We start from the raw sequence: 15960 nt of genomic DNA, 5'->3' as shown, positions 1-15960 counted from the left end.
TCCAGCTGGTTGCTATGGTTGTGATGTTAGATTTTTGTTCTCAACAAGACCATATATGTTAGAAAGTAAGAGCAGAATGATATCCTATTTCGTTCAATTTTACTTCACACTTTCTCATAAACCCATCTCATCATTTTGAGAAGATCAAGAACTAAATCAATGTACGTAAGGCTAACGTTGTCACCCAGTACTGCTTCCCTACATTCTTCCACCAATAAATTTATACTATTCTCTAGTTCAATAAATTTATACTATTCTCTAGTTCAAGAAACTTGTTTTGTGGACTATCTCCTCTTCTACCCATGAAGTGTGTACCTGTGCATAGAAAGAGAGAGTTGTTTATATTATATATCTATGGAACTATCTGAAGAAGCAGCAAAGTTTTTTCATATAAACACTCTTTCTTACTCTGCTAGAAACTGTAAACTGTAGAATATGGAAGAGTATTTGGTCTTCATGCGTTGGATTACCCTTCTACTCTCCTCTAACTTGTTTATATTTCCACATCTTTCCTCTTCTGATCCCTTGTGCTTTGATTCAAGTGAGTGTCTTTTTCTCATGAATTGAATTCATATATTTACATTTCCCCCCTTGTTTTGATGCTTTATTGCTTTACTGCATTTTCTAATTGGGTTTCTTTCTTGTATAGGAACACCTTTTACACCTAAGACCCCTCTATCCTTCTGTCCTTATAATGGGAGTGTATGCTGTGACACTGTGGAAGAGTTTAGATTGCAGAAGCAGTTTAAATACATGAGTGTTTATGATCGGCCTTGTGCTTCTTTACTTAAGTCTGTCCTTTGTGCGGTGCGACTACTACATTAATGATCATTTCAAATAGTCGGTTTGGTAGTTTTGAGTTCCTTAGTGCTCTATGAATCAATTTCATAATTGTTCATAAGATATTCTAATATTGTCCGGCTTCCATTTATTTTGAAACATCAACACCCCAAAATGATTCGTGATTATTTAGGTTCCGCACTAAAATTTACAGTTGATTAGTTTACATGCAAAAATTTGGTTTCATAATTATTTAGGTTGCAATTGCATGGTATCTGAACTTTAAGGCATGTAAGTATAAATTTATGCAGTTTAAGAGTTTCTTAGCATTTTTCAGTAGGCATTGCCATAAAACATTCATTGAACAGTCCGACTCATGTCTTAACTATTTTAATATTTTGGTTTGCAGAGATGTGATCCGTTCTCCGCAGAACTATTTAAAACTAAATCTGGGCCTCGAGACATCCCTATTCTCTGTACCTCCACTGTTACTGTTAATTCCTCGCAATCCAGAAGTTCCACAAATGACTTCTGTGGAAAGGTCTGGGATACATGCCAAAATGTGCCCATATTGAATTCACCGTTTGCTAGTTCACTGCAGAATAAAGCAAGAAAAACTGTCAACTCTAGTTTTTCTAAACTGGCTGATGATTGGCAGTCCAAGGGTGTCTTCTGTGAAGCCTTTGGTGGATCTTCCGATAATGGAGCTGAATGCTTCAGTGGTGAAGCATTTGATTATTCTGAGTCTCCAAGACCACCAAATGGCATCTGCCTTGAGAAAATACATAACGGAACTTTCATACACATGGTTCCACATCCTGATGGAACTGACCGTATCTTCGTGGCTAACCAACAAGGTAAAATTTGGTTGGCAACTGTTCCGAAGGAGGAAACTGGAGGAACAATGCCGCTGAAAGAATCAACTCCTTTTCTTGATGTAACTGACAAAGTGCATTATGATACCGCATATGGACTCGTGGCTATAGCGTTCCATCCAGATTTTGAGCACAACGGGCGCTTTTTTGTCTCATTTTACTGTGATGCGGTCCAATGGAAGGCATGCGTTGGAAGGTGTTCTTGTAATTCAGATACGAACTGTGATCCTTCAAAGCTTGGTTCTAATAATTTGGTTCTGCCCTGCCATTATCACAGTGTCATTGTAGAGTACACAGTTAATGGCTCTGCATCACAACCTTTCTTGGTACACATCTGAGCTCTACTTGTGAGAATATGCTATATGATTTTCAGCAAGGTATCCTTATGAATTTCATCTTCACATGATTATCAGGCAACAAGTGCGAATCCAATAGAAGTGAGAAAAATATTTACAATGGGCCTTCCATTCTCCGGCCATCATTGCGGCCAGGTTCTCTTTGGACCTGATGGTTACTTATACTTCATGACTGGAGATGGGGGAAGCAAAAGTGATCCTTATAACTTTGCTCAAAACAAGAAATCTTTACTCGGAAAGGTTCTAAGGTTCGACATAGATAATATACCAAGTGAGTATGGGTTAAAACATTACGTAGTATGGCATCCTTTAATGTTTTTCTTGATCAACCGAATTAATGAACATGTTCTGCTGTGAATATGGTCTTGAACACTTCGGTTATAATGTCTAGCATTATGATGTAGAAAGCAAGTGTAAATACTAAATACGAACTTAAATATTGTTGTGACATCATGTTAATTATATACCAATGAGAATATCCCTATTGGCTTCTTACAGTTCCATGCATTTCCAGGTGCAAAAGATATAAATGATCTTGAACTATGGGGGAATTATTCTATTCCAAAAGATAATCCATACTCCAATGACAATGAATTGCGGCCTGAAATTTGGGCCTTCGGTCTTAGAGATCCTTGGCGCTGTGCTTTCGATTCGGAGAAACCTTCCTACTTGTTTTGTGCTGATTCTGGACAGGTTCTCATTTTTCACATGCTTTAAGCCTTTTCATTGATCCTTTCTTCAACAGTTGAAGAAAGTCGCTTTTCAAAGATGAAAAAACTAAAAGTTGATGGTTTTTTTGTCTTTGATAAATTTGTAGTTGGTTCTTCTTACGAATTCAGTATCCCCAAAACATTTCTTTGCACAATTTCAACATTAGAAGCACTGAGATTCTTAGTTCTCTTGTTGTTATCAACTTAATCTAATGCCTGTACAAATGTTTTCTTGTAGGAGGACTATGAAGAGGTGGATTTAGTAACAAGAGGAGGGAACTATGGATGGCGTCTCTATGAGGGATTTTTACCTTTTGCTCCTCAATCTCCTGGAGGAAATTCTCCTGCAAGTTCTGTATATACAATCTTCCCTGTAATGGGGTACAACCACTCCACTGGTTCTGCAGCAATCATAGGTGGATATGTATATCGATCCATGACTGATCCTTGCATGTACGGAAGGTAAGCGCCGCCCCCCCCCCCCTACTGTCTTGATAATATCATTGACCATTGTATTCAGCTGATCAAAAAAAAAAAAAAAAAAAAAGCGCCACATCTTGGCGTGCGCCTGCAGTATTTCTGCACCTCGTATGTGTCACTGAAAAACATTTTGCATTTTCAAAAACTTATGTGGATCCAAAATTAAGGTCTTAAGATGAAACACGAAGCTTGATTTCTCCTTTACAGTTTGTGTTTTCTTAGCTGTAAGTTCCAAGGGAAATACTGTAATTTAGCAGCTTATAATTTCAGCTCGTGCAATGACAGTATGGGAGAGTAGTAAATTAAACCTACAGAATACTTCTCTTGAATACAACTAGCAGGTGCTGTGAGTTTTACTACACAGATTGCTTCTGTATGTGTGTGCGTGCAACTATTTTATAGTTTGTTTATAATTTGTGTGAAAATCATACTGAAAACAAATAAGATTACAGGTACTTGTATGCAGATTTGTATGGGTCAGCTGTATGGGCAGGTACAGAAAGTCCAGCAAACAGTGGGAATTTCAGCAGTGCCCTGGTTCCGTTCACTTGTGCGCGTAACTCTCCAATGCAATGCAATCTAGTGGCTGGAAGTAGTCTCCCTGCATGGGGCTATATTTTCTCATTTGGCGAGGACAACAGGAAGGATATATATATTTTAACAACAAATGGTGTCTACAGAGTCGCCCGTCCGAGTCGTTGCAATTATGCTTGCTCCAAGGAAATTGTAAACGTGGCTGGGACTCCGGGTCACCATTCTGATTCTTTTCGTTCTGGGAGCCAAATCAATACCCTGCCAAAGGAATTCCTGACTTCATTGTTTTGTTCTGTGTTCATTCTTTTGGCTCCTACATGGTAACATAAAAAACAGATCTTATTCAAACGGAGTGTATTATGAAGTATCAGTGATTTTTTATAAATTGTGTTGAGTTTGGAAACGTTTCACATGATCCCTAACCACTCTCATTGAGACCGACTCCTATACATGATAATTGATTCAAATCCAATGCAGAAAGGATTCACACTGTGATCTACAACCAATCAAGTCAGCCCGTTCAAAACTGCCTAACACAATAACATATACTAGCAATTAGCACGTGCTTTGCACGTGAATTACATTGGCTTAATTTTTTTTTTATTTTATTCACTTTTTTGTGGTAGGTCCAACAAAAAAAACAAACAGTGGAAAAAACAGACAGAATTCAGATTTAACTGTGGACAAAACAATTTTGTCCCATAAAAAATGGTATTTGTTATTGACAACCCCATATTGTGTTTGGCAGACTCCAACCAAAAAACAATTATTACAAATGTGTTATTGGTCCCAAAAAATCTAAAAAAAAAAACAATTATTACAAATATGTCATTGGTATCAAAAAAAGTTGGTCGAAAACCACAAACTTAACTTTAAATTTTTCAAAGTTCAAATCCAAACAAAATGGGCCGAGTCAAAAACATAACTTTAAAATTTTTCAAAGTTCAAATCCCCGCTTGGCCACACACCGATCAGGAAGAGTCCAAAACGATGTGGCCATGCCGCTTTGGGATTGGGACATGTAAAAAAATGGCCACACCATTTGGTCTTAGAAAAATCCCGATGATATAGCCACACCGTTTTGGAATTAGTCCCAAAACGATGTGGCTATGTCATTGAGGATTGAACTTTGAAAAAATATAAAAATTACATTTTTTGGGAACAACGATCGGTTGTGTTTGGGTAGTTTGATTTAAGTCCAAACGGTAAAGCCAAGATCGTTTGGAACTTCAAAACGACTCCACCGGGGGTCGTTTAAGTTTGGGTTTCGAATTCAATTTTTTGGGGACCAATGACATACTTGTAATAATTGTTTTTTTTTTAAATTTTTTGAAACCAATGACACACTTTAATAATTGTTTTATTTTTGGGAGTCTGCCCAACACAAATTGGGGTCCGGCAGTAATAAAACCCAAACTAAAAAATTTAGAACTGATTTTTTGTTTGACAGGCTTATATGGCTCTATGGGACACGTGTCCATAAAACAGCAGTTGGGCAGAACGGCTAACTCACCCACGCTATTTATAAGTAGTAGATATTAAAACAAATTGCATAACACCAGCATAGTACTACCAACACAAAAAATGCAACCAAGGCAACAGAGCCAACATAACAGTGCCATCAAAGCATCTAACATAATTGTAGGAGTGCAGACGGATAGGTTCGGATTCAGATATGCATGCAGACGAATCCGAATCCGAAATTTGTCACTCACATCCGAGTCCGAATCCGTATCTGACTGATGTATGAAATAATATCCGGAATCCCAATCCGATATCCGATTCGTATCGGATTCGGATATCGGATAATATCCGATCCGATCACTAAACTGTAAAAACATATTTGTTCTCTCTGTTGCCTAAACTAAAGAAACTGATTCAATTGCAGTTGTTGCTGAGCAAGTGCTTGATTTGAGTAATTTGGGTAAAACCCAACATTAGTCGTAGAGTTCTTTGGAGTTGGGTTTTGAGGAACAGCAAGAAATCCTCTCCCAAACTTGGACCCTTCTTCATTCAACCTCATCCTTACAACTTTAGCAGCAGCAACATATAGAAGATCTCAAGTATCTTCTCCACCATTCAAATAATCATCCTCATCACTTGTCCATCATTAATTGCTTCATCAACAACCAATCTATTCACTACCTTTTTCATTTCTAAAATCTCTCTTTGTCCCCTTTCTACACAAAATCAAATCAAACAACCCATCATTCAATCAATCAACTTAAAAAAACAATATCAACAACAAAAAATAGATCGGAGACTTACAAGTAAGAGGATTCAGCTTGATTCGGATTACTCATCTTCAAATTTTAAAAGATTGAAAAACAGTGGAGAGAGAAAATTTGAGGGATCTGGTGAAGTGATATAGAATTAGGAGTATTTATAGAGCAATCTGTTTCTTCTTTACAAAGAAAGGTCTTCTATTTTTGTTGCTTTCATGAATTCATGATTTGATAGAGGAAGAAGAGGAGTTGTGGTGGTGACGGCGGCGTTGGTCTCTGGCTCTGGAGAAAGTTGTTGTATTAATGTTGTTTTTCTTTTTATAGTTTATTAATTAATGATGTTTTGTATTTAATTAATTATTTAATAATATACTTATAAATTTATAATAATTAAATCGGATCTGGATATTATCCGACGGATACTACCAGCATCCGTATCCGTATCCGAAATCTGTTCGAATGTGAAAATTTATCCGAATCCGAATCTGATATCCGAAATTTTCGGATAATATCCTATTTTTCGAATACGAATACGAATCGGATTCGAATATTTGGATATCTACTTGCACCCCTACATAATTGTACCCTACATTGCCTAGAGAAAGGTGATCTTAAACTTTATGTATTTTTTCCATAATCTAGGATCGCCACTCAGATTCTTTGACCCTTAGAAACATCTTTATGTTTTCCGCATCTCCCGTGAACCATTCTAGTGCCTCCAACTTGGTATCATCATCCATATCAATAATGGACTCAATTGCAACCGCACATTGATCCCAAAGTTCACCCTCCATTCGGTTCCTAGCATTTAGTTCTTGGGCCCTAGTCCGCATTGCAGACACCATGCGCTCTATTTCAACTCTTAACCTTGTCATCTCATACCTCAGTTCTCTATTTCAACTCTTAACCTTGTCATCTCGTACCTCAGTTCTTCAATCATACGTCGATTTCGCTTCCTCTTCCGATTTCTACTTGGTTCACTATTTTCATATGCCTCACAAAAAAGATATGTAGCATTTAAAAAAACGACTGCTGCAGCCACTACGTCATCATCACCAGTCGAAACCATCCATAATATTCCTGTACATTTTGATTACGTAATACACTGATATCATCCATCTAGACACATAACGGGAAAGATACATTCTACTATACCAAAAAGTTAAAAACCAAATGTAAAGCACAATTTACACACAAAATAAAGTACATTCACCAAACCAAACTAATTGAATAATTGAATTAGAGCAAATATTGAATAACTTTAATGTAAACTAGTTGGAGAACAAACTTTTACCTTGAGACTTGAAAGTGTTACCCCGGGACACTCTCTATCAAAGCAACAATTGGAAACCCTAGCTCTCACATATGTTAATAGGCTGTTATGTCCCTTGAGAACACTTTTTCCATTCCTTTCCTTTCCATAGACTGTTTTTGGTTTTGGTGGGAAATGGCAAATGGGTCGAGTGGAAACTCTTTTTTTGGGTCGGACTAAAACCGGATCCATATTTTATCTTTTCCGTTTTGTCCTTATTCATATTTTCTATTTACAACACTCAAACCTGATTTTATGTGTAATGAGGGAAGGGGTGGAACTCGGGCGGGTTGGGTCGGGTTGAGGCATAATCCGAGTCCAATCCGAGTTTCAAATGTTTCAAGCCGAGCTCGAGACCAAGCCCTAGTCGGTCATTAAATTTTCAGGCTAAGCCTTGGCTCGACTAATTCGGGTTGGGTCGGATTATGTCGGGTTAGTCAAACTTCTCTGGTTGTTTTTTGGAATTATGAAATAAAAAACAATAAAATTGAAATATTCTAATGAAATCAAAGAGATTTGATTGTTTGAAAGAGAAACTAACTTTGTTGATTATATTATTCTCTCTAAAATAGAAATTCCCAACCTTATTTTTTACAAAAATGGAATGATTGAAAAATATATGTACATATATGCACATTGGCTCGAGTTTTTCAGTTTTTTGATATTCTAATCCGAACCCAATCCAAAACCGAGTCGGGTTTTGATTTACAAAACCAAATTGAAACCACAGATATGACATGTTAGCCTAGGTCGGGTTTTAGTCTATCGGGATTGGACTAACTCGACCCAAGTTTCACCTTTAAATTACGGTTTTTGAATTAGATGGGCTTCGGTTGAATTTGGTTGGGCTTATTTTGACTGGGGTTCGGTTGCAATTTTAAAAAATCAACATTGCTACATAAACTGGGGTTTTGTCGGGCTTGCTTTCATGGGTTGGTTAAATGGGGTGATGCATGTGATGCAGGTGGTGTTTTTAGATTGTAAAATGGGGTTGTCATCTCCCACGACTAGCAGTGAAAGCGTCCGGCTCTGTGTTTTTGATTTGAGAAGGGGTCAACGTGAAGGACAGGAGGTGGAGAAGATTCTGTTTTTCTTTCCCGCTGATTGCCCTTTTTCTACTCAACTTTCTGTTATAGGACTCAGTGAAGGGCTCATTACTTTTACTAGGTCACAATGCTTTTCTTCTCGCTATTCAACACTTAAAAACCTTTATGCATAACATTTTATTTTACTGCAGAATTTTTTCACCTGAAGCTGCTTGTGAGGTCATTGAAGCAGAAAGGCACTCCCATGTTTTCTATCAGGCAGAGCCAGATATCTGGATGGTCATGGTACGTGGCTTCCATATCTCGAATTAAGAGTCCATTGTTGACCCTGTCCCGAACACATTTGATTAGATGTTTTATCGGATCAGTACAGGACGTATCAGCTTTATTTATAGTGCCTAGGACATCGCCATCAATTTCAAAACCATTTTTCCCAATACCTTTAATTCGCCTCTGACCATCAAATTGAATGTGAATGACAATCGGAGTTTCAAACAATTTTGCCTTCTGCACCCGTGCAAATTAAGCTCGGCACAAGTTGGTACTTATTTTATTTTTTCACTTTGTTAGAATCTGATATATCATTTGAAGACGCTATTATCAATTCTGTATTGAACACCACTAGGGATGTAATGGGGTGGGTCTGCCATCCCTGATTTCAATCTAGTTTCCCATGCCCGCCCCCATGCCCTTTTGGGAACAATTGGGGATTGCCTGCACCCGCCCTACCAGGGTACCAGATTTCCCATACAAGCCCCACCTCCCATTCACCAACTTTAAATGAAAGTAATTTCCTTATTTGTTCACACCCTAAACTATTTCCATCTTTATATCGAAGAAATTTCACACGAATTTGGCATTAGCCTTGTGATATGATGTTAATGCTTTCAAGTAAGAGGTCTTGAGTTCAATTTCATTTTTTGCAAATTTTTTTAATTAACTAAATATGCATACTATTATGCACATTACATAGACTAGTACAGTACTTGTAGAATACCTTTATCCAAAAAAAAAATAGCACACACACACACACACTAGTACACAACTTGCATAGTCGGGTAGGGGATCCCATTCCCCGTTCCCACCCCATATACCAAATAGAACTAACTGAAGCAACTATAAAGGCTCTTATTACATCAGCTCTAGTTTTGTTGCCCATACAAATTCTCAAAATTCCTGACCTTTCTCGATTGCTGAATTAGTGACATTTTTCGCATGCCAATAATACCAATTTTTACCTTTGTTGCAGATTGTAGAGAAAAATAAAGAAGCTGAAGCCATTTGGCGGATTGATGCATTACAGAAAATTCTCAGTGAAGTACATTCTCTTTTTGTAATGTTTCATGGATCTGTACGAGCATTACTTGAGAAAGACCCTGGTGGTGGACTTGTTCGTGTTCATCTCCATTCCTTTATCATGGATTATCTATCTGGTAATGTGTGATTATACTTCATACCAGATGTTTCTATGGAAAAGCTCTGCTGAGATCTGAATTTGACATTTAAACTTGTGTTTCTTCGAGGCAGATTTTTTTGTTGGGAAGAAGCTACATTTGCCATCATTTCGTGACTGTCTAAAGGAGCGTGGAACCATTCAGATGTTAACTGTCAGTCGGGAGGTTGCAATTGGAGTTCAGGTGCGCTTTAGTAAAATATATGACGCCTAAAAGATCTTTTCTATTGTTTCAAATTGCATACAGAAGTGTTACTATGGAGAGAATTCCATGATTCTGGTTCATTACAGAATTCCTTTACAGGCCTAATCTAGATCTATTTTATGTCATGACCTTTTTTATTTACTTTTTATATACAATTTTCTTATATAAAAATGTTTGAGAGAAGGACGATATTGACTAATGCTGTATTTTCTCTCTTCTTCTCCAGAATTTTTCATCTTCTTCTTCTACTCATATTTAGTAGCCTAAATATATTTTTAAGACTATCTCTACTCTTAGGCTATTTGTTGCGAACTTTAGGTAGTAGTTAGTATCCTGTTCCAATTAGTATTTGGTTTATCTTTAACATTATTAGCATCAAACTTAAAACCAATTGGTGATAAGTGGAGAGGCCCAAGAGTAGTTATACTATACTGCAAGGCTTCACACATCCCATGTGGAACTATAACAAATTTGAAATTTCTTAACAGTTTCTAATTTGTAAGCCTCCGAAGGCTATAAGTTAACTCGAAGGAAATTTGACCAAAATGGTTGGTTTTGGAGTTTATAAAGTTGTGTTTGTGTGTGAGGAGAGTTTTTTCTGTGTCTGCTGATTGATAATGTGCAGAGTAAGTACAGGGGAGAACTTATCATCCCTTCATCGAATTGTGAATATTAAGTCCAGTTGTCATTTACAACAACTGTAGTGGCTCAAAATAACCAGTTTGCGATTCTTCCCAGTCACATTTAATCTTTAGTTGCATGAAAGTGCATCATTGATAAGGAATGAACATTTTTTGCACAAAGTTTTGTAGCACATAATGTTAAAATTCCTTGCGCATGATTTATCATGTCAAGGACCATGGAAGCATGCAACGCTTGATTGTTGTGATAGGAAGCTATGTACTGTTAGGCTGTTAGTTATGAAGCAATTTTGTGAATGACCCGAGAGGTTGTATACTTGTATGTTGTCTGTTAAGAACAACATATCTATATATGCTTGCTGAAAACGGCATCAGTTATCAACTTCTACAGTTTCAGATAATTATCTTTTGTAGCATCAGTACCGAGGGATTCCATGTATAGCAACACACTAATGATGCTATAGTTAAACGCTCTGCTATTAAATCGTTGAGTACTCGCTACTTAGCCGACCCGACTAACAATTTAATCCCCGGTCACAATCGGGCTCAAAAACTCCCCGAGTACTCGGCCGATTAGCAGAGTAATTGTGTTCACTATTTCAACTATTTTAATGTTAAACATTGAACTCGACATTTCGACGATTCAACCAACCTTCGATTCTGTAAAGTTCTGCACTTTAATCATATTTATTTTAGTTGATTGAGTGTTTTAATTGTTTATTGATTGATTGGGTTCTTAATTGGCTTTATTATGTTGGTATTTCAAAATAGTGTTATGAAAAATCGTCCTGAGTAATCCTGATTAATCCCCGACCGATTACACCTACTCGCTACTCGCTCTTCAAACGAGTACCGACCGAGTAGCGATTTAACTGCACAGGACTTAAACGATATGATATTTCCTTATCGAGCTCTTGGAAGTGAGATTAAACTGCTTTATTTTCCCCTTAACCTATGTTATTAACCTATGTTACATGGACACACTATATTTCAAAAATAATCTGTGTCGGATACGTATCCACGTGTCCATATCGGACACACACGGACACATATTGTGTGTGATATACCTTAGTTTTTGATATTTCGCTGTATCAGACACTCCGTATCCGTGTCGGATATGGACACATGTGCCCGTGTCAATGTAACTTAGCCCTTAACTGAGTAATCTATCTCTGCTGATGGATGTAAGAATTTGCTTTAGTTAAAGTTTTTGGGAATTGTCTCTGTGATTTTTCTTTCCATATTAATTAAATATATATGTGTGTGTATATATGTCTGTGGCCACGTGGGTGCTCATGTGGTACAACAACAGTGAAATTTATTTTTAATTTGTTTACTGGGGTGAATATCATTGCAATTAGAGAAATCATGCATCCCGGTAGTCATTGTCCTTTCATTTATTCTCTTCTATGATCATCCTTGATTGGTGAACATTTTTGGAGCACAAATTTATTTTATGTAGTTCACAGTATTTATGTAAATCGGTATTTTTACTTCTTTTATCACAAAGATGCAGTTATGTGCCTCCATATCAACTTAGAAAGGTGAACTATTATTATTATTTGATTTATTCATACCCTACATGTGTTATTATTTTTGCAGTCTCTTGTGAAAGTGGTAGAATCTTCATGTGCTGGGAGTACTGCATGCAACTCACTTGTTTTATTTCAGGACCTGCTGGTGTCCACCACACTTACTCCTGTACGTTGGATCTCCACTTAATACTGTTCTAGCTAATTGCAAGGGGAGCAGTTACCTGTTTTGTGACAATACTTTGAAAAACACTAGTCCCAGGTTTGTTGTTCGTGAAGCTTACCATTTACCTCTTATTTATGGCAGGATGACACTGTGAATCTTTTCACCCATGCCCTTTCAAGGTTGACTCCTCGTGCCCTATCATCTGTTACAAATACATGGTCCTATCTGCGCAAGGGAAATACTGCCTCTCAAGTTGCCACAGACTCTATTATAGGGAATGCAGAATCTGCTCTAAACGCTTCACGTGACACTTCCCCTAGCGGACAGAGGCACAGATATCATGTTCCAAGACCTTTACAACAGGAGAAATGGTCCAAAGGGAAAGATGGTTTTCTGTGCACAGAAATCTGGGGTTCACAGAATGACGATTTAGTTCCTGCAACCCCAACAGTGTGGCTAAAGCAGACAGGAGAGAGAGCTTATCTTTGTGTTTATCAGCAGAAATACCTTACAATAATCCTTCTCATTCCCGTTACTTCTATAATTAATGGCGAACAAGGGATTTCCATTGTGAAGCAACAACTTCTTGAAAATGTCGGTATCTTTTCTGCATTGTGCTTCTCATGTTGAGTTTATTTCTATAAAATATTTCTGTGTTCGTCTTGTACTAGTATGAATAAAGTTGCCTCAGAATGTTGAAATATCAACTTCCCGGGTGTCACTGCTTTTCGTGTTCAATCTGTTAGGCGTCACCGAAGATATTGAAAGTGGAAGAGAAATTAACAAGAGGATGGGGTGGTGACAATGCATATCATGTCGCTGGCTATCGCTATTTACTGTTTGACAGTGACAGAAGTATATCAAGGGCTTCTCCACCAGGAAAAGTGACAACCCTGACAAAGGTTAGCCTCCTATACATGCATGAGTTTTGTTTGAATTACATTATGAGAGCAAATTATTTTTATTTGTCGTGTTGATGAATATAATCATCATGATATGTTGTACATGGGTCGCTCAATATAAATAGGGGTTACAATGGGTATTCTTTGCGTTCAAGTAAAAAAAAATACCACCCCAACGAGGTTTTAATTGTTCAGTACTATGCCACCTTACTATAATTTAAGAAGTGCTCTGTTATCTGATATCTCTATAAAGAATAGAGATGGAAGGAAGCACGAATTAGTTTTGATAAAGTCTTTTCCAATTGGTAAAGATCAATAGCTATATATAGACATCACAGGGTTTACATCCAGAAAGATTTGGGTGGGGGCGCTGCTCCAAAGCCCAAACTGCCAATAGACACCCTAAGAAAATACCCCATACAAGAAAAGAACCCTAACATTCCTTTTTCACTTTGCTCTTGCATTGAAATCAGTTCTATCATGTTTTGAGATTGGAGGACTGGAAGCTATTTACTTCTGTAACAGGTTGATCTTCTTGGGTTTTATTGTACTCTTTCTTTCTTGTATGGTGAATTGTCTCGAGCCAACCTTCTTGTTTGATTCCTCCAATTTATTAAATATGCCTTTTACCTATCCAAAAAGAAAATGGAAAAGACTTTGGGTAAGACCCTCGATAATGATCTAATCTATATTTACTAGGCACTTGGATTGTGATTTTGTTGTTTTCATCAACTCTAGTTTGTAAGGACTCTGGATAGAGAGAATGTTTTCCTATAGCATTTGTTGTATTATTGCTTGAAATGGTTTCTAGAGTTTTTGGTGCGACCTCTTAACCTCATTAATTATATTTGCGTTTGCATTTGGATTTCAGGATTCCTTACTTGCTCTTAACAAGCTAAGGGAAGAAGTTGATTTAGAAAAAAGTAGAACAAAACAGGATGACCCTTCCCGTGAAAAGGATTTAGAACTGTGCATTAGGGTGAAGAACAATGCTTGGGTTATTGCCCGAGTTACACGAGGAAAAGAGCTTTACATGGTTTTAGAGAAAGCCAATGAAACCCTTCTCTATGCCTCAGATGCTGTTGAGCAATTCAGCACCAGGTAATTTATGTTATTTATTGTTTGTTTTGCACTATATAATTATTATTAATTTTCTATTAATTTATTGATTTATTTGTTTATTCCCCGTACGCCCTTGAATCTCTGATTTGCGAATGGCTATTACATCCCTGCCACTGAATCCATTGTTTAGTTATTAGGTGAGAAAATCCAGGATTTATTGGCTTTGTGGGAAACATAATTGTAATTCGGACTGGTCTAAACCTAAACCGTAGGAATGGTTCAGCTGGTGGGTCGGATCACAAAGCAATTTTAGTAATGAATGTGCACATGCCATAGACAGTAGCATAGAGTGGCACACTGATCTTTGTTATTATGTTAGTTGGCTTGCTTTATCTAAAGGTGAAGATCAATGCAACCTAGGAACCACTACGACATAATTTATTTGTTGAGTCTTTTCAATGATAATTTTCTTGGTTAGTAATAGAAGGCTGGTGATAAAGGATTTTGTTCTCCAACAATTCCCTTACTTTCTCGTTAATTTTGTGAAAGAGAAGATTGCTGGTGCTTTATGTCACCACCCAGTCACTGTTATTTGATACTGAAGGATAAGAAAATAAGTAAAGCCCCCCAGTTCTCTATTACAGATGGAACAAGGAAGCGTTCTAGGATGCTTAGCTCCCATAAGATGATTTTACGAGGTTGTTGCTGATTAATTTGTGCAGGTACTGTGATGGTGCTTTTTCTTTGGACTAAGCGGATTATAGTAATTTCAGAGGCTTCGCACACAAACAATGTAGGTACTGTGATGGTGTTTTTTTTTTTTGAAGTAAGCGGATTTTTGTAATTTCAGAGGCTTAGCACATAAAGAGAACACTATACAACATAAGTGTCTTCCGTTCTTCAAAACTACCTGAATCTTCATTGGATTTCCCACAGAAATTGGTTCGCTTTATCCTATTTTGAGTATTGGAGGGAAAGAAGAAAAATGTAAATCATTTTGCCGTTTAAAAACTGCTTGTTTCTTGTGTGTAAGTGAATGCTTTAAGAAAGAAAATCAACTGGTTAATATAAAGACCAAGCAATTCATTTATAAAATTTCCAGCAGCACCAATGTTGTTTGTTTTGCAATGTCAGTCATCAGTAATCATGTCTGTCAAAAATTTAGTTACTGCAGGTCTGTAGCCATCTTGATGAGCTTCACTCCTTTTGCTTACCTCTTTTTCTGGGTGTTAGGCAAATTCAGGAAAGTAACACTTGCACAGTTGCACTTGCCCATTTGTACTGAACTTAAAGGCCCCGCCATTGAACAAGTTAAACAGCCCTGACAAATTATAGAATCTCGTGTCAAGGCCCTTATGTTATTAGAGGCCCATCAAACGATGGACCTTTGGGGGGAGAGAATATTTAATTGATCGAAATTTCCAGGTCAGTCATAAACCAAATAAACCAATGATGTCGATATTGTTGAGGCAATTTGGGAGAGTAGATCTCACAGCCTCGCATATTGCCGGGTCACCATCAATGATCGCTGACTTAGGGTGTTTGTCATACATCGCGCTAACAAAAAATTTCAATACCCATTCGTAAGACTACATATTCACTTGTCAACAATGCAAAACCAAACACTATTGTTTGTTGATGGTTGTTCACTCCAGCAAACACAACAATTGGCATCATGTAC

The 15960-nt window shown here is 37.3% G+C and overlaps 2 protein-coding genes and 1 long non-coding RNA gene across 5 annotated transcripts; 2 read left to right on the top strand and 1 right to left on the bottom strand.

Moving 5' to 3' along the window:
* The first annotated feature begins 110 nt into the window (after positions 1-110).
* LOC147498309 (HIPL1 protein-like) lies at positions 111-4141 on the top strand. Its single transcript, XM_086560331.1, has 7 exons — positions 111-541; positions 650-807; positions 1190-1981; positions 2069-2282; positions 2526-2704; positions 2960-3183; positions 3654-4141. Exons 1-7 carry the CDS (start codon positions 436-438, stop codon positions 4057-4059), a joined length of 2079 nt encoding a protein of 692 aa, XP_086416457.1. The 5' UTR covers positions 111-435; the 3' UTR covers positions 4060-4141.
* A 1085-nt stretch (positions 4142-5226) lies between these two features.
* Positions 5227-6819, bottom strand: LOC147498308 (uncharacterized). Its single transcript, XR_015195428.1, has 2 exons — positions 6004-6819; positions 5227-5915 (listed from the first exon to the last, which is right to left on the bottom strand). It is a non-coding gene; the product is annotated as an uncharacterized LOC147498308 (long non-coding RNA).
* Positions 6820-8178: 1359 nt separating this feature from the next.
* LOC147498307 (vacuolar fusion protein CCZ1 homolog B-like) lies at positions 8179-15374 on the top strand. Of its 3 annotated transcripts, none has more exons than XM_086560332.1 (9): positions 8179-8439; positions 8510-8603; positions 9568-9751; positions 9846-9955; positions 12220-12318; positions 12457-12909; positions 13062-13217; positions 14089-14318; positions 15002-15374. In XM_086560332.1, the coding sequence occupies exons 1-9, from the start codon at positions 8201-8203 to the stop codon at positions 15030-15032; spliced, it is 1596 nt and encodes a 531-aa protein (XP_086416458.1). In that variant the 5' UTR covers positions 8179-8200; the 3' UTR covers positions 15033-15374. The 3 variants fall into 3 exon arrangements, with proteins under 3 accessions (XP_086416458.1, XP_086416460.1, XP_086416461.1); XM_086560334.1 differs by having other exon boundaries at positions 8184-8439; positions 12289-12318; XM_086560335.1 differs by having other exon boundaries at positions 8197-8344.
* Positions 15375-15960: the final 586 nt, after the last annotated feature.

The sequence above is a fragment of the Coptis chinensis genome, chromosome 5, assembly GCF_015680905.1.
Source record: "Coptis chinensis isolate HL-2020 chromosome 5, ASM1568090v1, whole genome shotgun sequence".
NCBI lineage: Eukaryota > Viridiplantae > Streptophyta > Magnoliopsida > Ranunculales > Ranunculaceae > Coptis > Coptis chinensis.
The sequence above is the reverse complement of the archived record's forward strand: the minus strand, read 5'-3'. Positions and strand labels throughout refer to the sequence as shown.

Coding starts and splice junctions, on each gene's coding strand:
- LOC147498309 (XM_086560331.1), top strand. CDS start 436: ATGGAAGAGTATTTGGTCTTCATGCGTTGGATTACCCTTCTACTCTCC. Junction 542..649: donor TCCCTTGTGCTTTGATTCAA/GTGAGTGTCTTT, acceptor TTTCTTGTATAG/GAACACCTTTTACACCTAAG. Junction 3,184..3,653: donor GATCCTTGCATGTACGGAAG/GTAAGCGCCGCC, acceptor ATAAGATTACAG/GTACTTGTATGCAGATTTGT.
- LOC147498307 (XM_086560332.1), top strand. CDS start 8,201: ATGGGTTGGTTAAATGGGGTGATGCATGTGATGCAGGTGGTGTTTTTA. Junction 9,752..9,845: donor TATCATGGATTATCTATCTG/GTAATGTGTGAT, acceptor TCTTCGAGGCAG/ATTTTTTTGTTGGGAAGAAG. Junction 9,956..12,219: donor AGGTTGCAATTGGAGTTCAG/GTGCGCTTTAGT, acceptor TTATTTTTGCAG/TCTCTTGTGAAAGTGGTAGA.